Source organism: Symphodus melops, assembly GCF_947650265.1.
Source record: "Symphodus melops genome assembly, chromosome: 9".
NCBI lineage: Eukaryota > Metazoa > Chordata > Actinopteri > Labriformes > Labridae > Symphodus > Symphodus melops.
In genome coordinates this window covers 11,252,788-11,277,611 of record NC_136699.1, presented here as the reverse complement: position 1 = coordinate 11,277,611, position 24,824 = coordinate 11,252,788, and the positions used below count along the sequence as shown (strand labels likewise).

The following is a 24,824-nucleotide window of genomic DNA, read 5'->3' as shown; positions in this document are numbered from 1 at the left end:
GGATAGGGTGGATGGATTGCAGTTTGGGCAGATAGATGAAAAAATGGAGAGAAGAATGAGTGATTTTATGAAGTGTTGAATGGAAGGATGAGTGGCTGGATGTATAGATGGATGGACTTACATACATACAGAGGGATGAGACTGAAAGGCGAACAGATAGTTTGATAGTTTGGTGAAAGGATGGATATACAGATGGAGGCATGGATAGATACAGACGTCTATATTGTTAGATACACAGCTAATATCCTACCATCACCACTCAGGCTCTTCACTCGGACGGTCTGGTTATGGAGGAGGAGTTGTGCCGCCTACGGAGCCAAGTCGACCTGCACAGGATGCAGACCACAGTCATCGCTACTCTGGAGGGAGAGAGGGCTGCACTGGAGAGAGACAGAGACACGCTACGCAGCACAGTGGACGCCCTGCGCACCGCCCAGCGCAAGGTTAAAGAATATACACGCATCAACACACACGTACACACACACACACACACACCTACACTCACACACACACACACACACACACACACACACACACACACACACACACCATGCATCCGTGACACCAAATATTTTAATGTCCACAGCAGATGTCATTTTACTTCAGGAGGGATGGACCGGGGAGTTGAGATAAAGGGGAATATTTATGATGTATCTTAAATCCTCAGTGACATTATTTTATTTTGTCATCCTTCTGAAAAAAACATCCAAACATTAAACAGACTACATTAGATAGAGAGTCTTATGTGGTCTTGCATTCAAATCTAAAATCTTATTATATCTTTGCACAGAGAAACAGTTGTGCAGGACTTTGATTTACTAGCATGACATTAAAAAAGATAATTCAAGGTGCTTAGCATGTTATTACTGTCTCAGCATTGAGACAGTAATAACATGCTAAGTTTTATAGACTAACAAGAATCCTCTTCAAAAGGGCAATAAGAGATCATGGTTTGGGTACAACTGCAGAGCATTTACACAGGTGAAAACACCTCAGTTCAGACACTTCATTGCAGGATGTATAAAAAGATACATTCAAATTCTGTTACTTATGTAATATGAAGTAACATTAAAAGCCATCAGAGAGACTGCAAGCCAAGGAAAAAAAAACTGTGCTAAGTCAGCATTAAAGAAATACCATAAAAGGGATTCATGAATACCTCTGTTTCAGACAGACATAATCCTTCTTCTTATATTAGAATATCCAACTCTATTACCCAGCATGCTCTTCTACACTGCAGCTTCATTCTTTGTTGTGGCTGTTACAGATTACACAAACATTCCCGTACATATATTTTATGTACACAGCTAGTTATGGGCATCGAATAGAGGGAAACAACAACACTTGAAGCTGATGATATTTGTTAGTGACCAAACACAATGTTGTTTGATAAGGACATTTAAAAGTAAATGTATATGCTTCAACAATAAATCCCTTTTTAGAATGATAAAATACATGTACAGTCACCAGATCAAAGTTGTTTCATTTCATTACCTGGTGATTTACTTCATAAGAACAGAGTAGTTTCCAGTTATGTTTGAGGCCAACTTTGTATTCTGACCACCAGAATGCAAAGCCAGGACAAATTTATGGAGATTATAAAAGTGTGTGTTAAATGAAACATAAAGTGCACTCTAGCTCTTTCAGCTGTAGGGGTAAATAAAACCCAAATAAGAAATTACAACTCATCCACAACCTTTTTCTCTTTCTTTGCTCCTTGTGTTTCTCTGGGTTTACTTAACTCTTCTGTATTAAGTGTTGAGCTGATTTGGTCTTTTTATGCAGAAAATTGAGAATACCTGGCACTGTTGTAAATACTAATTTGATTTTCATTTCAACAGGAAGTATGTTAGGTACATCTTGTCAAAGACATTTATGTTAGCAAAACCACAAGGTTTAGTTAATAAAAAGGTTGATGAAAACATAATGTGATGGTTTGCAAAACATTAAAAGCCCATATTTACTTAAAATAGCACAAAGACAGCAAACTAAATGATGATACAGACAACGCATTTCCAAAAGTTGGGAAAGTGGCAACAAAAGACTGGAAACAAATGTGAAATACCTTAAAAGAAAAACACCTGCTGGGACGATTCAAAGCTACTCAGGTAAACCGGCAACAGGTGAGCAACTTGATTGGGTATAATGTCTGAAGTAAAAACAGGGACATAACAATGCAAAGTATCTGTGGAATTCATCATCTACAGCACATAATATGATCAAAGAGTCTGAGAATCTGAATCAACCTCTGTATGCAGGGCACAAGACCAAAAACCCCACACTGGGTGGCCATGACATTCAGGCCCTCACACAGCCCTGCATTTAAAACAGACTTGATGCTGTAGTGGGCTCAGGAACACTTCTCAAAAACATCTGTGTACGCAGTTGATCTCTGCATTCACAAATACTGGTTGAAACTTTACCATGCAAAGAGCAAACTGTCAATAAACCAGATTCAGAAATGTCACCAGAATCTCCAAGTAAAGGCTTGTTGGAAATGAACTGAGGTTGAGGTGAAAACTGTCCTGACGAGTCAGAACCGGATCTACTGTTTGAAATCCTGTCCCCGTTGGAAGTCCTGTTCTCTGGCCTAGAGAGGAAAGGGGTCATCCAGCTTGTACCATTGCACAGTCCAAAAGCATTGGTGCGCACTATATAGATAACTATGCATCTGCAACGTTGAAGGTTTCTGAGCAACATATGCTGCAGACCGCTGATGTGGAAAATCTTTGAGGAAGCCAAGAGAGACATCATCACTAATCTACATGCACTCTTTTAGGTTTAGGTAAAGTATGTTGCTGCTTTAGAAAGAAATCTAACACAACCAAATGCATAGTTATGGTTCCCAATGTATACACAATTATATCATACAGATGCAGAACTTGCACACACTTGACACTGACATGATCTCTCTCCTTCTCTCTTAGTACAATACATGTAAGTGATCAAACACAAACTGTGTCTTGACTGAAAAAAACCATACTGCCCAATATTTTTTTTTCTTTGACACAATGTCTTTAACTGTTGCCTATCTTTATCACAAACCTTTCTGACTTTGTTTCTCCTGTGTTTTTTTACCTTGTATAAGATGAATTAACACATTTCCCTTTTTGCATTGTGTGCTTGAAAGTTGTTGTCTATTAGCATCTATAATTTAATTGTGTCTTTTGCCAGGGTGACCAGTTAGAGCTCAATGTTCAGGCTCTCAGGTCTGAGCTGGAGCGTCAAAGTCGGAGTTTGGAGCTCTCTCGACGTCGGGAGGAGGAGCTTGAGAAAGAGCTCTGCGAGGCCACGTTGGAGGCTCAATCTCTGGCTCGAACACGAGACCAGGCTCTGCTGGAGGCGTCGCGGCTGGAGCAGGAGAAGGAGGTCTGTCAGACGGAGCTGGATGGCCACAGGAAAGAGGGGAGGCAGAGAGAGAGGGAGGCAGCGAGGCTGAGGCAGCAGTTGGAGAGTACAACCTTGGCCCTGGAGCACAGCAACCAGAGAGTTCGAGCTCTGGATGCTGAACACAGGTACACACAGTGCACACACTTAACCTCCATCAAGAGCTCAGGTATGCAATTAACTTTACAAGGCTTAAGAGAGAGCTCCTTGGCTGCACTTTGCATTTATCTGTTGTTTACTCAAGCTATGTCTCACCTTTACTGTGGCTGCTGGTGTGTGTGTGTGTGTGTGTGTGTGTGTGTGTGTGTGTGTGTGTGTGTGTAGACATGTATGTCAGCAGCTGTCTGAGTCAAAGGAGCTCTGCACTCGGCTGCAAGACCTGGAGAAAGAGTTTGGTACTCGATTGAGAAGCATGGAGGAAGGTCAGCAGCACATGCAAGAGCAGTATGCAGATGCTCAGGCCAAGATGACATCTCTATCACAGGTGTGTGTGTGTGTGTGTGTGTGTGACCCGATTAGTGTTTAGTCAGACTAATAATCTCTATCAAGATGTAGAGGAGCTAAAACACAGCCAAGCAAGAGTTTTATAAAACTAAGTTTCCCCCCTATGATTTGAATTCATAGTAATCCATTCTATGAAGACTCTATGTCTATAATGCTTTTCTTTATTTTGTGTTCATATTATAATATTTAGTACACAGCAGTATTTGCAGTAGATTTTTCAGTGGACACTGTTTTTCCACACTAGAATGAAGATTGAAACTTGAGATATGTGGAACAGATCAAAGCGGCTCCAGTGACATTGTTTCTGAGATGCTTTCTCTTATTAAAGTACATTTGTCTGTCACAGTTTTATTTACGACTGGCTGATGCAAAATGAAAAAAAGCATTCACTACTGAAGAATGCTTCTTTAAGACCTGAAAAAACATTGGTATTCCTTGTCGTGAGGTCAGGGTTTTTGTGACAGGGATTTTTGTTTTAGATGCCTGAAGATATGACTGTGGTAAAGTATTAAAGTATTTTAACTTCTGTGAACGAATATTGTTTTACTTAAATCAGTAAAAAGCCACATCTGTAAATTTCAAGTTTTAAAATTTTAAGTGTCTTCATGACAACTGAAGTGTAATTTGGAAGTGAAGTAGTGGTGACATGAAGTCATGTGACTTTCATGAAGTTTCATAAAGTAGCTTCTGACTTCTTAGGATTTCCTCTACAAGGTATGCTTCAAAAACAACCGATGTGCATTCACTAAGTTAATCTTACTTAACAAGAATAATATGTCTCATAAACTTCTGTTTGCCACAGGGCTACCTTTTACAAAAATCAATAATACAATTGAGAAATCCCATTGCCCTTTGCAAAGGTAATCAGGCTGACACTCTCATGGATTATAGAGATTATTCTTGTTCCTAATAAAGTTAAATTTACATTTGTTCTCTTGCTTTATCATATGAAGTACACTGATTGTTTAACACTGTTTCATTTATTGAGACTGGACTGTTGCTATGTATCTCTTTCTTCCCAGGATCTATTAAAGGAGCAGGAACATTCTCAAAAACTATCTGCTGAAGTCGAATGTCAAAAACAGAAACTACAAAAAGCAGAGGCTGAACTTAAGAGGACGACGGATTCGCTAAGCCAATCACATGAGAGGATCCAGGGGCTCTCCCAGAGCCTGAAGAAAAGCGAAAGTCTTCTCCAGATGGAGAAGAGCAGAGGAAGTGCAGAGGTTGACACTATGTCTAACTCAAAGTCAGACTCGTCAAACACAACGCATGTTAGTCCGACACACGCCAAAGAGACGTTACATCTGGATCAATCCCCTAAAGCTGGCATAGGTCACAACCTTTCTGTTAGTCATGACGATGTCTTAGAGGAGGCTGAGAGGAAACTGAGTGAGAGGTTGACAGAACTGGAAAAAGAGGTGTGTATCTGTGTTTGACTATATTCCTGTGAAGGATTTTTATGTATGTGTGAGCTTTGAATCTCATTTACAGGATATCTGTGTAGTTCAGTTCAACTTCTGTGTAATGGAGATGATCTATATCTGTACACTATATGTTGAAATTCTTGCTCTTGGGATGCTTAACAATTATCAGGCCTTAGTAGGCCTCAGAGTCTCCGAGTGCAGCACTTTATTTTCAGAACTACTGCTTTATCTCTGCTCATCAGTTTTTATAATGTCACCTCAGCTACTGTTAATCTTCCTTATCTCATCTGCTGCTCTGGTACTGGAGCTTTTACGCTTTCTCTCTCTAACACATACACACATAGAACCAAGAATAAACTCTTACATGAAGCTGGAAAGGGACATCTCAAGCACCGCCAAGGTCAGGACTTTTCTGTCAGTAGGGAAAGTAATGCATTAACATGGTCGGGATTTAGAATTTTAGATTATGAAAGATGATGCAAGACTTGAACGATCCAACTCCTGGTCCCATCCATGCTTACATGCAGGTACACTTATTGATTAATTGAACTACAGAAAACTTACAGCAAGAAAAAAATCGGAAAATTAGTCTGTTATAGATTAAAAGTCCAAGTGGCCCTTAGGAGTTTAAAAGTGTAGTAGATTATTAAGACAAATTTAGACACGTTTTGAAGTCATAGCCTTCTGAAGTACAGCAGGTTTTCACTGCTTTTTTGTTCTGTAGTTTAGTTCAGACTGTCACATAAAGGTCATAAAAAATCTGAAGGGTCATTGGAGGATTAACCGGAGAGGAAAGTCAAGAAAAGAAAATCCTGCTTCATATTATTTTATTCATTTTTAGAGTTTTTTTTCTTATCTTTGCTTTTTTAAATATTTTATTATTTGACCTCTTCAGGTTTCACACTGTTATTTTAATTAAACCATTTAAGGAGTCAAGAGGGGATTTGTTGCTTCAATGGAACTCTAGAGCATTTTTTAAAAGGTCATTGTCTTATTTAATCTATTATCTCGTTCTTAAAAATAATATATCAGCAAAGCTTCCTAAAAAAGACTGTGGGGAAAACAACTACAACATTTCCCATTTAAATGTTGTGGATTATAAAAAGAAGCATCAACAGAAAAACACGTATCCTAAATTGATACTTTGATACAGCTTTGCAGTTTCTGTAAATATTTCCTCTTGACTTCTGACACTAGCAGGGAGAATTGTGAAGCAGGAATCTATAAAAGCCAAAATCCCCTGTGAAGCAGTGTGATTCAGTCAGGTACCAGTGCTGGCAGAAATGTGGAAGAATCCAAAATGCAAGAAAAAAGAGCTGCGAGCCTTTGACACAACAAAACTGAACTCCAGACCTTTAGATGGCTCACACATTAAGAATATTTTTTGCTGTGCCAGAATGAGAAAAAAAACTCAAATAAATCCTCATATGTTCGTACAGCTGAACCTTTATGTGAACGTAAAATTGATACTCATTGTCATTTTGGAAAATACAAAAGTGTCTGTTCATTACTAATCTATTCATCAGAATACCTAATCAGCAAACCACTTAACATATGAGAACAGATTGCACAATCAAGTCACAAATGTGTGTACAGATTAGCTGATTGGATTAGAAATGCCTGCGTATAGCCGTCACACTTCTTCTTCATCTTGCAGTAAGGATAAATGACAGCTGTTCATCAGTGAAATCTATTTTAAGACACAATCGTTTATAATTCTACAAACAACACACAGGATGAATTGCATCGCTGTATTTATAGATTGACACAAATGTCATACAGCTGCTACCTGACTGGGAGCGCTTTGAAAGGTCAGCTGCAGATTGGGTCGAAGTGCAAACAGTATGAATGCTTTGTATGGTTTGAAATGCCAAAGGAAATATTGCCTCTGATTGAGGAGCTACTGTTCATGGCTGGAGATACGAGTTCAGTGTGATGTTTACCTCCCTCAGAAAGCAGTGGCAGTGGCAGCACAGGAGGCTCTCCTGTCCCGATTGTCTCAGTCCCAGGAGGCTTGTGGGCACCTGAAGGAGCAGCTGGAGGCTCTGCGCCGGCACTCCCTCAGCCTGCAGGACTCCTGCACCAGGCTACAGACCCTGAACACTGAGCTCCAGGTGACCTGACACACACAATCATTATCATGTTTTTATTCACTTATTATTATTATTATCGATTAAGAACGTTGATCTAGTATTTACCTCTTGATATGTTTTGTCCCACCTAACGTTAAGCACATTTGATCATTAGACCCTTACAATGAATTTAGACACCGCTTCAGGGACGTTGAGCTACTTTATAAGCTGACCTCTTGATTTTAAGGAGGCATTCTACTTTTAACAACGCCATTTCTATGGCTGACAGTGAAATGGTCTGTCAGTTATCTGATTTTTCACATTTCCACAAACTGGGGTCTGGATATTTGCATCCCCTTTAAGATAAATTACAATTTCTTTGGAGATCTCTTAACTTTCCTAGCACCAACATCAGGGCTAACATGCAAAACATTGTCTTTGTCATGGTAGCATTTTGATGTAAGCTTTTATCCCCACGCACTACTGATCTAAGTACAACCTCAATAAGCAGTAAATAGGTTTGAGTCTTGACCTCAATGTATATGTATGCAACATGTTTTTATTTATTGTTCTATCTGTTGAAGTTCTAGCGTAGTGCAGGGAAGTAAACTCCTGTGTTACATTGGTTGATAGCTTTCTCTTAGGCCACGTGTGTTTTATACCACCGGTACACAAAACAACAGGTGGAGCAAGTTTCCCTGAGTTCCCAGCATGCAGCAGTGCTGTCTCGCTACAGTGAGAGTGAGGCCCGTTGTGCGGCACTGGAGGCCGAGTCCAAGGTGTGGGCACGGGAGCGGGAAGATTCAGTGGCCAGGATGGAGGCTCTGAGGAGGGACCATGAACGGATGACGATGCTACAGCAAAGGCAGGAGGTGGAGCTGGAGGAGCTGCTGGACAAACACTCGGAGCTGAGGAGTAACAACCGCAGTCTTGAGGGCCAGCACAGGGAACTGGAGGCAAGGTACAAAAACTCTGGCTGCATTTACTCAACCATTTTATAAATGAGAGAAGATTACATTGTGACTAAAGACGGTTTTTAACTTTTCCATCCTTATGAGAGTTTTTGAAATACAAATTTACCCGGGACCAACAAACACATCCACAAACACAACTTTATGCTGTGTTTGTAATCTGAAGGTACAAGGAGCTTCTGGACATTAAAATCCATCTTGAGGAGCGAGAGCGGGAGATAAAGGCGGAGAGAGAGGAGATGGAAGCAGAGGCCCAAAGGAGGCAGGAGAGAGAAAGAGAGCTGGAGAGGCTGAAAGAAGACAGTGAGAGGTAAAAAAAAAAAAAAAAAAGTACTCCCAAGTCAGCTCTTCAGCATAACATTCATGAAATCTCATTAACTTTCTCCGCTCCTCTCTTCTTATGCATGTTATCTGAGTATGGAGAGAAATCCAGGAAAGAGCTTGAATACATATGCATGAAAGGAATGCATTCTTTGATTCTGATTCAGGGATTCGGGGCATAAAATGTCAGCACAGAAATATAAGACACAATTCATCAAAAACATGTTTTTGGCACAACCATGGGATCCCAAGATTTTTGGACTCAACAAATCAATTCCCCTGTTTTAGGTGATAACTGTCTTACTGTCTGAAATGAAGGATCACATTCAGGATTTCCTCTGATACATTTTAGGACATGTGACTGAAAGGGCTCAAATAAGATAATAGGAAAAATAAGGCACTTACGGTACATCTAAAAATGATTGTCAGACATGTTTTTTATATATGTTTACTAAATAATTTAAGAAACCATGTTTATCACAAATATTTATTGGCAGCAGTTTCAGTACTTAAGTGTCAGCCCTATTTATCAAAGGCAGGGTTGGTAATTTTCAAAAGCTAGCCTGATTTTGAAAGTAACATTCGCTCAGTGTTCTGTCGACAACATCTGTCTAAAAGCCACGTCCCTTACTTACATGCATGAGTGCTGTTGCTCCAGAAGTGGAATTGAGCTCATCGCTTGCATTGTGTAGAAACTACTTCTTCTTATCTCTCTTTCAGCAGTAAGTAAAACTACTAAAAAATATTTATTACTGTTCACAATGACCAACAGCAAACTCACAGTCTAAACTCTGTCATCGTAAACGCGCTTTGACAATGTGAGCTAGAGCACGCAAGAGGTAGAGATCGAGCAAGGAGAGAGGGAGGTGTGATTGGTTCATCAGTTTTTACAGGCTTACAGCTGCTACAGATGACGGATTGTCTTTGCTCCTTTTTCAGAGCACATGAAATGTTCATTTCTGTCAGGACCTAAAGATAGAGATGCACTGATTCCTATTTCTTTGTTTGATTTCCATTTTTTTTCTTACCCGCTGATACTGATGCTTTGTCTTTACATAACTATAATTGACTATAGTTTTGACTGTCACCCCCTTTATTTCCTCTATTCTTATATATATTTTATTCCATCATTTATGTTGAAATGTAATAATCAATTTAAGCAATACATTCATCATATGTTCTGCATTAAGATTATACTGTATCCTTAAAAGATTTAAACAGCCATCATTAACACTCTCTTTATCTCCAGGTGTTTATTATAACTAATTAATGAATCAAATAAGAGAGACAGAAATGTACTGCTTCACTCTCTTAGCTGCGTTCTCCTTGACTTGTGAATTACTCAACAAATAAGTACAATTAGTGACATAGCCTCTCTCTTTATCAATGCCTCGCTGAAGAGGATTTAATGGAGTGATCTGAGTTTTTATCTCATTTATATAAATTAATTCTTAATGTAGATAAACATTTCCTGCAAAGTAATAGTATCTCGGCAGGTCAGACATTTTAATCACACCCTCACCCGCTGTCGTTTTATCGTTTAAGTGTCCCACTGTAACAAAAGAATACTGAAAAATATTTTAACTTACTTTTGTCCTCTAGCCCCTGAGGAGTGAACGAAGAGAGGGGGTGGGGGTGCTTACATATTGAACATAAACTGGGATAGCTCTTTGGGACTCTATTTGTTGTCAATGAAGTACAAGAGGCGGACTGCAGTCTGCAGTTTCAGTTCATAGTAACAGTCTCACATGAGTGAGTCGGTTGGATCTAATGCTTCTGTAACTCTGTGCAAGAATGAGATCACAGAAACGGCCTTTTTTATCCTCCAGCAGATGAATGATCTTTGGCATCAGCACATCACAGCCACACTGCCACCATGTTAGTGTAATATGTGTACATGTATGTAGCTGTTATATGAGTGATTCTGAGTCTGAGATCGGCTCAGCGTCATGTATATTTTGGAAGACTGGCTGGTATCCTATCATGACTGAACAGACTGTGAATCAGTGCCCTTCTGTCCCTCAAATCATAATATGAAAGTTTGAAAGGCCTAAATTGGGCAGCTCATAGTTGGCTTAATTATGAGTTAGGTTTCATATTTTAGCTCACTCAGCTGTACCGTTTTGGTTCACTCTCATTGTTCTTAAAGAGGATTTTTCTGCGCTGCTGTCTGCTGGTGAACATAGTGATGTACTTACTAACTAAAGAGCAAAAATTTCCCTCAGGAGAGGTGAGACACCAAAAACAGATAAAAGAGAGTGAGTATTGGACTCCAAATTAAACACAACTAAAAGTGAATGCTAATCTTGTTTTGTAACTTAATGTGTAAATAAGCAGTTCAGCAGTTGAACTCTAAAGGTGAAGCTCAATGGTGTGTTCACAGCTCGTTTGCTGAGAAAAATAAAACTTCAGGTTTGTAGAAAAACCGCCAAAAGAAGACTGAAGGTGCTAGAATAACTTCAGGTGTTTCTGTTTATTTTTTATCTCTGATGATGTGATCTTATTTTGGTTTGTTGGTGGATAAAAAGAAGACATCTAAAGATATTAACATGGGCTCTGATTTGTTGTTAAATGAAAAGTGAATTCATCCTGGTTGAATTTAAACTGACATTTAATACCAAACAATTTGAATTAGTATTAACAATATCTGCTGTTTATTATTGATTTATATCAAATATCTCTGACAATGATCATTAAGGATATTTCTCTTCAATGGTCAAAAACCACATACACTGTGTTTTATAACCATTGTTGTGTACGATGAGGAGCGCATCATGTGATTATTGTTATATGAATTTTTGAGAACTCATCCTGTGATATTTCATAATAAAGTGCTTCAATTCATCAGACATTGATACACAGCACTTTACAAGACAAATTACAGAGGCAATGATGGCCTGTGTGTGTGTGTGTGGGGTGTGTGTGTGTGTTTGTGTGTGTGTGTGTGTGTGGGTGTGTGTGTGTGTGTGTGTGTGTGTGTATCACAGGCTGCAGGCCCAGCAGAAAGAGTGGTTGGCGTCCCAGGCTGAGCTGCTGGCTCAGGGCTCGATGCTCAGGGGGGAGCTTAGCGCCTCCCAGCTGGAACGAACGCGGCTCGAGGGGGAACTCAGCGCCCTGAGGGCAACAAATCAGAACCTAGACCTCAGCAATGCCCGTCTCACCAGCCAGTTCCAGGTATTTACCCGACACTCGTGTGTTTTTTTTATAGACATGCAAAAAACCCCATAGGGTTTTTGTATTCAAGCTGCCAGCTGCTGATATACAACAAGTGGATTTATTGCTTCAAAGTGGAGACACTCAAATGTATCTCCCTTTAAATAAAATAATCTCAGTATTAGTGGGTGCACAAATAATTTGGAATGAATTGCAGGTCTTAGGGAATGTTATTTAAACTTTACACTGTTTCACATCATGAATGAGGACATTTTAACATCTTATTTCTTGATTTCAAAACAATTTCAGCCTAACAAAAAAAAAAAAAATCATTGGTGTTAACAGAAAATGAATACCAAGTGACATCATCAACATCTTCCGATTGCTATCAACCAAGCACTGAATATTGGAAACATTTTACAAACAAGAACGTCTCCAATCGGAACAGGAGGAAATTGACTTTCAGGGTTTACAAAGTAGATCAGCTGATGTTACATGTTGCCGCTTCTAGCTAATCAAAAACCAATTTTGAGTCTTTTTTGTTATTGCAAAAACAGCTACAGGCTCATCATCACGAAATGTAAAAAAGTTGATAAACAAATAAACCTTTGGTAGAAGTTAATAGTTACAATTTTGGGGAAATTGACTTGAATTAGGAAATGATTACAGCTGTCATGTCTGTATGGTAGAAATGTAGCTGAACCATGTCGGCTGGATGTCAGACACTATATAAATAAACCAACAAATAAACATAAACAAATTCCACTTACCAGCATCTGTATTATTCAAATACCATTTAAATATTGTTGTTGTGGGTCTACATAACTTAATGATGCAGATTGTTTCTTAGATAGTCGACATACAAGTTTCTACATCTGGCCAAGGTGTAGTTCTGCACATGATCTTCAATTAAACCCTGAATCTGAAGTTCACAATTAACTATAATTCAAAGGAGAAAAAAACAATGAGCTACTGTATAGAGGTGTAAGTTGGTGTTACCAGTGAGCTGTTTCTCTGTGAAAGAAAATGTTCAAATGTTTAACATCAGTATTTCCATGTTTCACACTGGACACCTTACAGAGTACCTGAAAAATCTGCAAAGTAAAAAGTGAGGTTTGAATGTAGAGAATCAGATGCCAGGCTTCTCATTAGGCTGTATGTAGAGGGAAAAGTGGAGATGTGGAGGGGCGGCGAGGCTTCTCTTTGATCCAAAGTTCAGTTTGGAGCCTGTACGCTCTCACAATTAACCTGTTGCAGCAGCTATTACTACAGATGGGTCTAAATTGGACAGCACAGTGGCTACAAAGACTAAAATAATTGGACACAGATTCACAACTAGAAAATCAGGAAGGATGTTCAGCGAAAGGTTTGACTTCTGTTCAATCTGGCATAAAAAAGAATTAAACATTTTTTGGTTTAAAATCAGAAAGTTTGTGTTAGACTTAATCAATCTTTAGTCTTGTTGTTTTCTTGCGTGTTCCCCCTGATTGTTAACTCTGCATGAAACAGGGAAACTGTGACTGCTCCGGCTGTGTTCTGGAGCAGCAGGTTGATGTCACTGGTCATTTACAAGGATGCAGGTTGCAGTTATTCACATTTCAATCTGACAGCTTTGTTAAAATCTTTGCCAGGTTTTATCAAACAATATTTGCAGTTTCTGTCACCAGTGCTCCAGCTCTTCAGTCAACAACTGTTACTACGATTTCTTAAAACGTGCACTCTATAACCTGTATTTTTGTGTCTTTCTGCTGTGACTGTGTGACAAACACAAATACAGTGCATAATCGTGGGATGCAGTCATATTAAGTGGATAGTAAAGTTGATTGCTCACATTATCAGACTCACTTACAAGGCTAGGCAGTGAGAAGTGCCTACAGATGCAAATATAAAAGCACATTTTTTTATCTTCCTATACAATTTTTAATGATTGCAAATATTTTGATCTTGTGTATTTAGCTGTTAAACCAGCTGAAGGGGAACATGGAGGAGGAAAACCGGCAGTTAGCTGACCAGAACCAGAGCCTGCTGAAGGAGAACCGGGCCTTACTGGAGCAGAGTCTGGAGCGTCGGGACCAGCACTATTCACAGCAGAGGGACTACCAGTCAGTACATACACATACACACTCACAAACCCAAATCAGGGCCTTGCTTCAGAGAATCAAGTAAAAACATTTACTCTGAAGCAACCATTCTCACGTACAGTTTTACCTCAACAGATAGAGTTTCTGATTTTCTCCTCCCCTCATGTTGAGCCTGAAGAAGCTTTTTTTTTTTTACACAATGTTACATTTTCTTTTTCATTCTGGACACATTGGAGCACAATTGTGGGAACTGTTCTTAGAAACACCAACGTTCCAGTTGGATGGCAACTTGTAATCGATCGTCACCGTGACAACAGAGACAGTCATCTGGTTTGGTTGGCGCTGTTAGGACCTAAACCCGGTTGTACCACAGTCTGTAATCTTGGCCAGCACATAAAGGCACTGAGTTGACTGCAAGCACATCATTTCACAGTCCAACAGCACTCAGCAGTCGTCCTTTTAAATGACTTACAGACTGCTAACAGATGAATCCACAGATAACAGTGATCACGCAGAGCTGGGCTCATAATGAGCCAGAATTGCTCCTATGCTACAAATGTATTTTGTGTGTTGAGTTTATGCTTTCATTCTTTTCAAAAAGATGTTTTATTAAGCTGGTGTTAAATAAGTTTGCTTTTAGCACTTCACACCTGAGTGATTGACAGTACACATTTCAGTTCAATTCACATGTGGGTCCACAGCCTGTGCACCTGTGAAACCAGTGGCAATGTGTCAAATTGATGTTCAACAGCTACTAGTTCAAACCCACAGAGGTTTACTCTACATTTACAAACTTACACAAAGCAATCATCTATTGCATGCTTGGATAATCAAATGAATGCTGAATATATTTTTATTTTTTTTAGGAATATTAGCAACTTGTCGAAATGTTGAAATTCAAATCCTGTTCTAAAACTACAACAGCTTCAGGAACAATTCTGTGCACAAATGCAACTGTCTGATAGTGAGGTCTTTGCAGAAAAAAAATACTTTCAAACATAGTGAGAGACATCTCAGATCAGTATTCTCAGATCAGTATTCTTCCTGCTGATTTATTTATTACTTTTATCACTGTAAGGTCTGACGTTAAAGACCAAATGTGTACTCTGCATTTTTAGAATGGTTTATATAAACTGCAGTGTTTACTCCTGCAGCTCAGGTTATTTGAGCAGAAAACACAGGAGTCCGTCCTCAGCCAAGTAAACTGTGGTGTGGTTTATTAAAAATGAGAATGTAATCCGAGCTAACAACAGGATACAAGTCCAAACTGAGTTTCTGGGGGAACTGGGATGAATGGTGTTATATCATAGCCAGTGAAAAACAGGCTATTAAAAGTTTCCACAAAGTAAACTTATTTTAACTGAAGGTCACATCTGTAGTTTTATTTATGTGCTTTGGTAGATTAAGATCAGAAACAGGTTAACATGACACATTAATTAGTGTGCCTCATATAAGCCTACGATATGTGCACAGAATAGCAGCAGTACATATCCAGTGGGGCTCTGATTTTGAAAATGTAGATTTAATTTCTACATGTCTGTTTTCTCTGTTTTTTTATTTTCCTAAGATAAGTGTCTTGGGAAAGGGAATTAAGCAAGGGGATGTGTAAAAGACAAAGTGCAGATCATTTGATTTACAAAAATAATTTTTGTTTATGCCAAGGAAATGATGCAGTGACTTTGCCCTTTCAAACTAATGTTGCAAGAAGTGTTGTAACTTCCGTTGGCCGATGTGTAAAGAGGGGTCATGAGCTTTCATAGAGTCAATCACAGTGGCCTTGAACAGTGCTTATCAAGTGCTAAACGTATTTTAACAGATTTGATACGCAGCTGCGAAAGGCAAAGACATGAAAGTCTCTATCAACATTTCATCACAATCCACCTCGTAGCTGTCGAGATATTTCAGTTTAACTGCCATTGCAATAGACACATACTGTTTTAATAAATGCATTTACATAAAATGAGTCTTGTGTTGCAATCAACACATAAAGATGTGTTATCTGTTTTAGAGTGAGGAAGTTGTGTCTTGTGAAAGCGTGTGTTTGAAACCTGCTTTACAGAGGAAAGTATAAATCTGTAACGCAGAGCTACAGCGCTGCACTTGACGATTAATCGACCCGTCTTTGTCACTTTTCAAAATGAAATTTAATTAAAGAAATAACTGAAATATTTCATTCTGACCAAATAATTAAACTGAGAGACTGGCTGATTAGTGGACAGAGATGTCCCCAGACCTATTACCATTACTGCTATAACAGTCGTCTGCTAGCTTTTATACTGACTGTCATTCATCTTTCATAACCTGTGTGATCTTCTCTGCTCACAGCAGTGTGTCGGTGACCAACAGTCAGCTGATGCTGTCAGTAGTGACTTTGTGTTCAGTATTTTTCATCAGAGCCTTCTTTCATTCAGCACAGGCTTGCTGAGCTTTTTTTCCCCCAACAGTCTTTGTTTGTCCACGCTGCAGCTCAAACCCTCTGCTCTCCAGCACCACACCAACACTCCCATCCACACACAGCCGCCTTTCTGATCTGCTGCTTTAAAAAGAATCTAGTTCTCACATCACAGCAGGATCCATATAGTGACTTTAGAGAAATGGGGTTATTTATTCACCATCAGAGATGTAACATCACATTTCCAATCTATCCACTCTGATAATAAATCTATGAAATAAATCAAACCCTTTTCAACTCTTGTTCTTCATGCTTCTGGAAGCTGCTTTGTTCTGACTCTTCTTGTGTTTTCCCTCAGGGAGAAGCTGAGCGAGCTCCGCAGAGAAAAGCAGAAGTTGGTGGAGAAGATTATGGATCAGTATAGAGTCCTCGAGCCCAGCATGCAACCTCCTGCCAGCAAAGCCAAGTACTGTATCCAAATGTTGTACTTTAATATTTCCACCTTATCAGTTGATCAGATCTGTGCCACTAAATATACCTGCTTGTCAATACAGCACAAAAAACATACAACGGATACAAACAAGTAGAAATGAAGGTAGCAGGAGGCATATGGTCTCCTCTAAGTTAAAGAACAGTTTTAAACTTGTGTTTGTAGTCAACATTGGTGCTGGTCTGAAATGTTCATGACCATTTGTGTGTTAGAGAGGATTTCGACTCAGAGCTCATAATTGTACGGCATTATGGTGTAATTATACGTTTGTCACGTTTTGTCCAGTCCATTGAGTCTGGACAAATATAAGAAAGATTATTTTAACTCCAGATTGAGTCAAAATGTTGGTTCAACAAAAATTAAACATCAAATTCTTTGAAACAAATTTGAGACTTTTCACAGGACTTTTGTATTTTTGTTGTTTGAAAGGTTGACCTCCACTACACTTTCTGTGTAACAGTAAACATACTTAGTAGCAAATGGACCTTTTCATTAAAAAATACATTTTGTGGGTTTAGGAAATACTAACTACAAAATATTTAGCTCTGATGACAGAAAAAAAATCAATGCTGTACTTTGTTGTTCAGTTTTCTGTTGTATTATTATTTCCAATTTTTACAACAACCGCAGTCTGCTAAGATTTTGACCTGCAGAGGAATATTTTGGATAACACAATGAGTATTGATAGATAGATAGATAGATAGATAGATAGATAGATAGATAGATAGATAGATAGATAGATAGATAGATAGATAGATAGATAGATAGATAGATAGATAGATAGATAGATAGATAGATAGATAGATAGATAGATAGATAGATAGATAGATAGATAGATAGATAGATAGATAGATAGATAGATAGATTTATTTTATTTGACTGTTTTGATGTGGGGAAATAAAAAAAATATAATATTTGAAAACTAACTATTGTTTGGGACTTATTGTTCTTGTGTCAAAAAGTGCTTTTCTCTCAGACAGTGCTGCAAGTTAGTATGGTTTTGACACTTTAATTATAACATTTCTAAATGGATTATTTTGATGTCATGGAACAAAGCCGTTTCTTTGGCATAAGAAATGACAGCTGGAACCTTAAGGAATATTTTGTTCCCATAAAACAAACAGCATAAAGCACAATGCATTTTTATGAATAAGAATCATCCGTTGTGACATTTGGCATCCTCCTACTGTTCTCTTGCAAATCAGGGCATGTTGCTTTTGTTTGTGTGTTCACAAATGCACACACACTCTCCCACCTCATCTCTCTTTGTAAATGGTCTCTATCCTCCTTGCCCTCGTAGGAAATCTAACTGGATTGCAGACAGGATGAAGAAGCTAATCAAACCCCGCGGAGGAGGAGGGAAAGAGGGACGTGCCCTCTTCACTGCCGCGGGCAGCGTGGAAAACCTGGCGGACAGCACTGAATTTACATCTGACACACACACTCCTGAGCCTGGTGAGACCACACACACACACACACACACACACACACACACACACACACACACACACACACACAGCCCAGCACACTACCTCTCACAAACAGCAGCCGACTGGTTTTCTCAAAGATATGCTCACATGCTCACCCCATCAAGCGAGGCATGCATACAAATCATCTCATGACTACCAAGTGTGGTCAGCATTGATACTCTCCTCTCCTCAGATCTCCCCCTGCAGAGCACCAAGGCTTATTGAGGCAGGTTTTCTCTGCTAACCACATGTTGAAAGGGAAAAATTTGGGATGCTTCATTCTCTTTTTATGCACCTCGATGGCTGAACGAATTTAAAGCACAAGGGAAGAGTTGTGGGGAGGTGCAGGCGTCTACAAAGCCAAGATTTAATCTCAACATGCATCTGCTCTTTTTCCACTCTTTATGACAAACTATTATTGTCCACATTTAATTTGATTCTTCATTCCTTTGTATTTTCTTTTATCCCCCTAAAACCTTACTTTCTTAAACTGTGTGTCAACTGGGTCTGCTACTTAACAAGTAGGCTGGTGGGTTTTTATTGAGCCTCTATCCCAAAGACAAAAACTCAATTTCTCCACCACACACCAGGTGTGTCATCCAGAATATGATGCATGTAGCAAACATATGCATAAGCAAAAGGCTATTTGCTCTTAATGCATTGAATAAATGTGGTTTTACATAGAGTTTGTAGACGCAAGACAACACACTGACTTCTACTCTTCTTAGTTTTGGTGACATTTCTCAAACCATCAAGCCTACGTTTAACCGTGAACCTAACCTAAGCCAAACAGAATGTTAACTTGACCTTAACCACTGCTCTCAAGTCAGTCGTTTGGATGTAGCTGGGGTTATACACGCTCTTAACAGACTATGGTTCACAAGTTTACCATCTCACTAATCTAAGGCTTTAGGTCTGAATGTATTCATCAATTTCATTTGTTTTTGTTTTATATTATGTTATATCATTTAGATTTAAATTGATATGGTAGCATTTTTCCAAATGATTATTTATCCTTATTTATGCAATTTTAACAATGTCCTGATATAGTTACCATTTGAAAAGCAATATTTTAAATATCAGTCAAACCTTGCACTAAATCTATAGAAACGTGTCAGTCAGATATTAAACCCACTCAGCACTGTGGCTTGTGTAGAAAGATTTAATGTCTTTACGTGTTGCTTCTGTAGAAATGTTAGTGCTGTCCTTGCCCACATAACTCTTTAAATCCACACTACTCCCAATTTGATAGATTTATCCTGAAGGCCTTTTTGTGCCTGAGTATGATCCTGTGTTTTCATTACGTTTTATGGTTACAGCTTCTGCTAAAATTAATTTCATGTGAGACAAGTAAGTTGAAATTGAAGATGATGTTTTTTCATCAATGCAAAGTGTAAAAAAAACTTACCAAAAAGAAATCCATAAATGGGTTAACAATTGTATTATGTTCAACTATTACTTAAAGGATCAAGGTGGATTACAGTCTACGAGTGCATGAATATATACTCACAGCACTTTAGCTTCGAAGATTTACAATGTTTGCTTCAGCAGAACAAATGTTCATAATGTTTTCTATGAAGCAGTTCACACAATGCGCAACCTGTGAAGTTCAAAGTTTAGCTCAGATACTTCAGCAAACAGAGGGAGTCTGGAGTTGAACCACCAACCTCTCATTGATAACAATCCTAGACTGTCATCTTTGCCACAATGGTTACCCTTCCTTCATTTATACTCTACACTACACTATACTACAACATCCACTGTCAAAGAAAGGTTTTCCAGTCCAGATTTATGAAAATAATTTCTTTACATTGAACTTACTTGCTGTTTCAGACCCTCGCAGTGCTCCAGTATCTCCCTCTCCGATGAGAAGAGGTCTGTCACAAGCAGATCCAGAAATCTCTGCTCCTGGGACTCCAACCATGCGCTCCGGCTCTGGGGGCCGTCGTAAACTGGGATCACGTCACGGCTGGGGGCTTGGGTTGACCAGAGGAGGCTCTGCAGTTTCTCAATCATTCAGTCCAGGTGATAACAAAACTCCTCCCCGCCTGCGTCTGCGTTCCAACCAGAACAACTCCACTGTCCCGTGGGAGGGAGAGCGAGGCCAAGCAAACACAGAACAGGCAGGAGACACAGCAGTGACCAATCAGCAGAGTGTTGAGGAGGAAGAGAGCAGAGGCGAGCAGGAGAAAGTAGAATGAGGAAGATCAATGGTCGTACAAGATCACAAGTCTCTTAGTGGTGTTATCTTAAAAAAGAACAATGACAAAATAAGATGTTTGTACTTTTTTCACAAGAATAAAATAAATACTTTGTTTAAATATTTGAAAGTGGTTGTGTGTTTTTGCAAAGCTACGTGCACAGAGTTGAGAGACGTCTTTTGGGACACAAGTTAAATGTCAAGCAGAATAAAAAATTGGACTGTAAAGTAAAGCAGAGCCTGGAGAATAACTACAACTACAATCACTGAAGATACAGTTAATACTCTTCTTAATAAAACATGCATGGGCCTATTAGACTGAGATATTCTCTGCCCTCCAGACAATCAACACTCAAGTGCAGACATGGCAGCAGCCTGAGAAAAAAAACTGCTGTTCACTCTCAATTTAAAAAACTGTTTTGTATAATGTGCTCCTGGCAAACACTTGTAATGGTTTTGAATGTCCGGCTTTTTAAGAAAAAAACATTTTCCTTCAAGTAGTTAAGAATACATGAATAAATAAACTCTCCAGTAAATGATTTCCACAGTGTGCAAGATGTGGAGGAATGAACTGCGTCTCTATGGAGCCCCTTCACTAACAAAAAGCTGTACAACATTATCAGACAACTTAGAATTAAATGGACTACACAAAAGCATTGATAAGAACACAGGGAATATGTTCAGATGTATTTTTTACTCGTGTGGATTATTTTTTAGTGTCAGCTCCCTGGTGTTTTCATTGCACAAAGGAATAATGATTCGACACAGACAAGAGTCAAATGTCTCACTCTTCAAAACATGCCCACTTGAGGAGAAAAAGAGGAGCCACAATATGCACCCAAGTGCTTAAATGCTTGTAAAATGACTGTGTTTTATTCTGTTGCTGGAACATCAAAGAGTTATTATTACACCTCTTGTCTGCCAGACAGACGAAGGCAGATTGAAAAGCTTATTTCTGGGCTCTTTACCCAGTTGGGAGCATATTCACCCTTTCAGCCAGACATCTGTTTTTTAAGAATGGTAACATCCCGATTGGGGTGAAAAACTTGATGTGAACAGGATTGTGTCACTAACTTCAGACATAAAACTACTGCAGTTAGTCACTGTAATGTTTATCGAGTATATGCCAATCTGCAAACTGCTGTCCCTGTGCAATATAAACTGTGCAGTGGCTAAAGCAATCCACTCCGAAGAAACGGCTTCAAGTTTGTCTTTGTCAAGGACAAAATTCTCACAATCAAAGGAAATATAAATATACTGCAGAGCTTTAGTTTTCTTTTTGGACTTTGAGGGAAGTTTTTGTCTATAATTTTTTACTAAACCTTTTTTTTTGTCAGCAGTTCTTTTGTGTTTGCACATTAGTACACATGCTTAATGAAGCCATCAGATAAGGACTATCAATATACATCTTTGGACAGTCATATTTTAAATAGAGCATGGTCTGGTTAAATAAACAAAATAAGTCATATCCAAATGAAGCAGAACTGGAAAAGGTAAAAACACTGTAAATTTCACATCAGCATTAAACGTTCAAGCAATACATTCATCTTGTCTTCAATAAACCTCCTATAGATGAACTTAAAATGTTCAGTGTTCCTACATGTCATATGATCATCAATTAATTAAGTTCTCTCGCGCAAACTCGCTCAGTTGATCACGTCTATGTAATTCATGATTAAAGGCAAAAAGAGGAAGCTATTGGATGACAGGCAATCGTAAAATGTGGGATATCAGTGCTGAATCAAGGTGAACGTAGGGCATGAAAAAAAAAAGAATTCAGATCTAATAAATGTCCCAGGAAATGTATTCCAGATTTACGATTTAAGTAAAAAAATCTAAGAAATGATCAAGCCATCTGCAACCTCGGTTGAAGTGTCACTCTACGAGTCGGATTTATGCAGAGAGCAAAGTAAATACATAAATCTAATGATAAACCTTTTTGTAACCCTCCGATCTGATCTGCGCTTAGCAGGATGAACATGGACAAACTCTGCCATCTGGCTCACATATGGTCCAAAATCCAATTTCATTTTAGGATTCCTGTGTAAACCCAGTCATTGATCAAATGGCAAATAATCTGCTCAAGTGCTTTAATGAGAAACCTCCTTCACTCCTTTCACTGCTGCACCAAATGGTGTCAGTGTAGAGGTGAGCTGCTTTCAGCATAAAGACAGACAGACAGACAGACAGACAGACAGACAGACAGACAGACAGACAGACAGACAGACAGACAGACAGACAGACAGACAGACAGACAGACAGACAGACAGACAGACAGACAGACAGACAGGCAGACAGACAGACAGACAGACAAAGAGGGGGGGATTAGCATGCAGCTTCCCAAATGAGCAGACCTGAGAGTTCATCATGAAGCTAAAAGGGTCCTCTTACAAGGCAGGCAGCCTGCAAAGAGTTTCTGCTCCCCAGATTAGAATGGAGATATGTCAGCATTTCCAGCAAGGGTTTGTTTTCTAGTGTGAGTGTGTGTGCAGAAGACGACAGTGAGGATAACAGGCCGTTGCTCCTACCCTCGAGCCAGCCCTCCTCAAACACACATCCTGAATTACGATTTGCAAATGACAAATGGACCGCTAATACAATTCATGAATTATGTAGTTGTCATGGTGACATTAATCAAAAAGCAGGCCCTTTTCTCTCGGCTCCAAACATTGTGTTTGTGGAATTGAGATGCATGACGGGGGCTGCACACCGAGCCGCCTGAGTGAGCGCAGGGCAAAGCGATAGCTAGATATTGGTTCTGCCAGTCACTCAGTGGCTTATTATGAGTGCATGCAACAATCACACGCCCTCAGGCACACAAACAGACAGCACCCGCTGACAAAAAGGGAAGGGTAAGGTTTAAAATTCTCAAAAGAGGAACCTTGTGGATGCACAGACAGAAAGAGGATTCACAGGTTGTTATTTTTCTTCATTTATTGACCCCCGCGCGATATCGAGAAATGCTTCAAGAGGGGCATTTGAAAAGGAGGAGGAACCAAAAACACAGAAATGTGATTTGCTTGCAGTCTGACCTTTGTTTATTCAGAAGGATAAATAAAAGAGTGCCCGCTCCCTGGAAGCAAAACAAGAAATAGTCAGAGAAAACCTTGGAGAAAAAATATTGAGAAAAAGTCTTGGCACAAAATGAGTGATTAAGTGGCATCTTCACCCCTGATCCCTGAAGCGATGAATGATGGATGGTTGCCTTGGTTGACATCACAGTTGGATCTCGAGAGTCTTCTCAGCTGATTAATTATTGAGCACCTGAGGGGTGTAACAGTATCAGATAACATCACCTTTTCAACCCAATTTTTCAATGTTTTTGGCTTTCTTTCCCAATACGACTACCTCTCTCTCGAGTTGAGAGCTGCTTTTTCTATTTCCTCTTTATCATGCTTTCTCTCCACTTTTTCCAACCTAAACTCTCTCCTGTATATCTTTCCTCTTTCCCTCTCTTACGATTTACCTCCTAGCCTGAGCTATCAAATTTTAATGACTATGTCTTCCTAAAGAGCCTCCAGCGACTAAGACCTCGCTTAAACCACTTAGTCCACTAACTGAACAAGCAAGGCATCCTAAATACTTAGTGCTGCATTAGATTTTGTTCATACCTGGTCCCGGCCTCTGAGATGAATCACTTCATCTATCAACTGAATCCAAATCAAAGTGTTTTTTCCCTCCCCTCAGTATTGGATCTGCAGTCTGGCTGATTTAGAATCAGCGCACACCATTGAAACTTCACTTTGTGTTAATAAAAAGTTGTAATTCATAGATTGTTGTTAGGCTTTTTTCCCAGCAGAGGTCCTCCACATGGGCAGGCAGTAAGACAACAGAGCAGCGAGGTGATCTTTGATCGAGAAGCGGTGTTGCAATTCAATTAATTGTATTTTGCTCCAGGCGACAGAAGTCGGGGAGGGGGATCATTGAGAGGGAGCACAATGCAACTGGGTGGAAAAATAACAAGAAAGTGGAGTGTGTGAGCAAACACCGGCTGACCCTGCAACCTCACCTCCTCACAAAACTGTCAAAATCTCGGTGCTTTCAACGGGCTTTTACTCAATGAGGTTAGCCCAAAGGTGAGTCTGTTCATCTATAACTTCCCTCCCTCTTCTGCCAGCCACCCCTCCACCCCTCCCTCTTTACACCACACTCATGCTCGCTTACTCTGCCTTATTCAGGATTGTTTCTCCTCTCCTTACGGTTTGTCCCTACTGCCTCCCCCCCCCCCCCCCCCCCCCCCTCCCCCTCCTCCTCCCCCATGCACTTCCTTTCTCTCCCCGAGTGTATTAAGGGGCTTTGACGCTCTCAGTAAAAGCTGATTTATTCTCTTGGTGGTATCGATCGGTTTCTGCATTAA

The 24,824-nt window shown here is 39.5% G+C and overlaps 1 protein-coding gene across 2 annotated transcripts in view; it reads left to right on the top strand.

The window, feature by feature from the left end:
• The window catches only part of ccdc88b (coiled-coil domain containing 88B), a 39,677-nt gene extending 19,093 nt beyond the window's left edge, over nucleotides 1–20,584 (top strand). For both annotated transcript variants that reach the window (XM_079352192.1, XM_079352191.1), the window contains exons 16-27: nucleotides 264–443; nucleotides 3,175–3,515; nucleotides 3,712–3,871; nucleotides 4,914–5,312; nucleotides 7,271–7,432; nucleotides 8,074–8,351; nucleotides 8,528–8,671; nucleotides 11,670–11,856; nucleotides 13,792–13,937; nucleotides 16,667–16,774; nucleotides 18,099–18,253; nucleotides 20,101–20,584. In XM_079352192.1, the coding sequence (XP_079208318.1) occupies nucleotides 264–443; nucleotides 3,175–3,515; nucleotides 3,712–3,871; nucleotides 4,914–5,312; nucleotides 7,271–7,432; nucleotides 8,074–8,351; nucleotides 8,528–8,671; nucleotides 11,670–11,856; nucleotides 13,792–13,937; nucleotides 16,667–16,774; nucleotides 18,099–18,253; nucleotides 20,101–20,468 (2,628 nt within the window). In that variant the 3' untranslated portion in view covers nucleotides 20,469–20,584. The remainder of the gene's footprint in view (nucleotides 1–263; nucleotides 444–3,174; nucleotides 3,516–3,711; nucleotides 3,872–4,913; nucleotides 5,313–7,270; nucleotides 7,433–8,073; nucleotides 8,352–8,527; nucleotides 8,672–11,669; nucleotides 11,857–13,791; nucleotides 13,938–16,666; nucleotides 16,775–18,098; nucleotides 18,254–20,100) is intronic.
• Nucleotides 20,585–24,824: the final 4,240 nt, after the last annotated feature.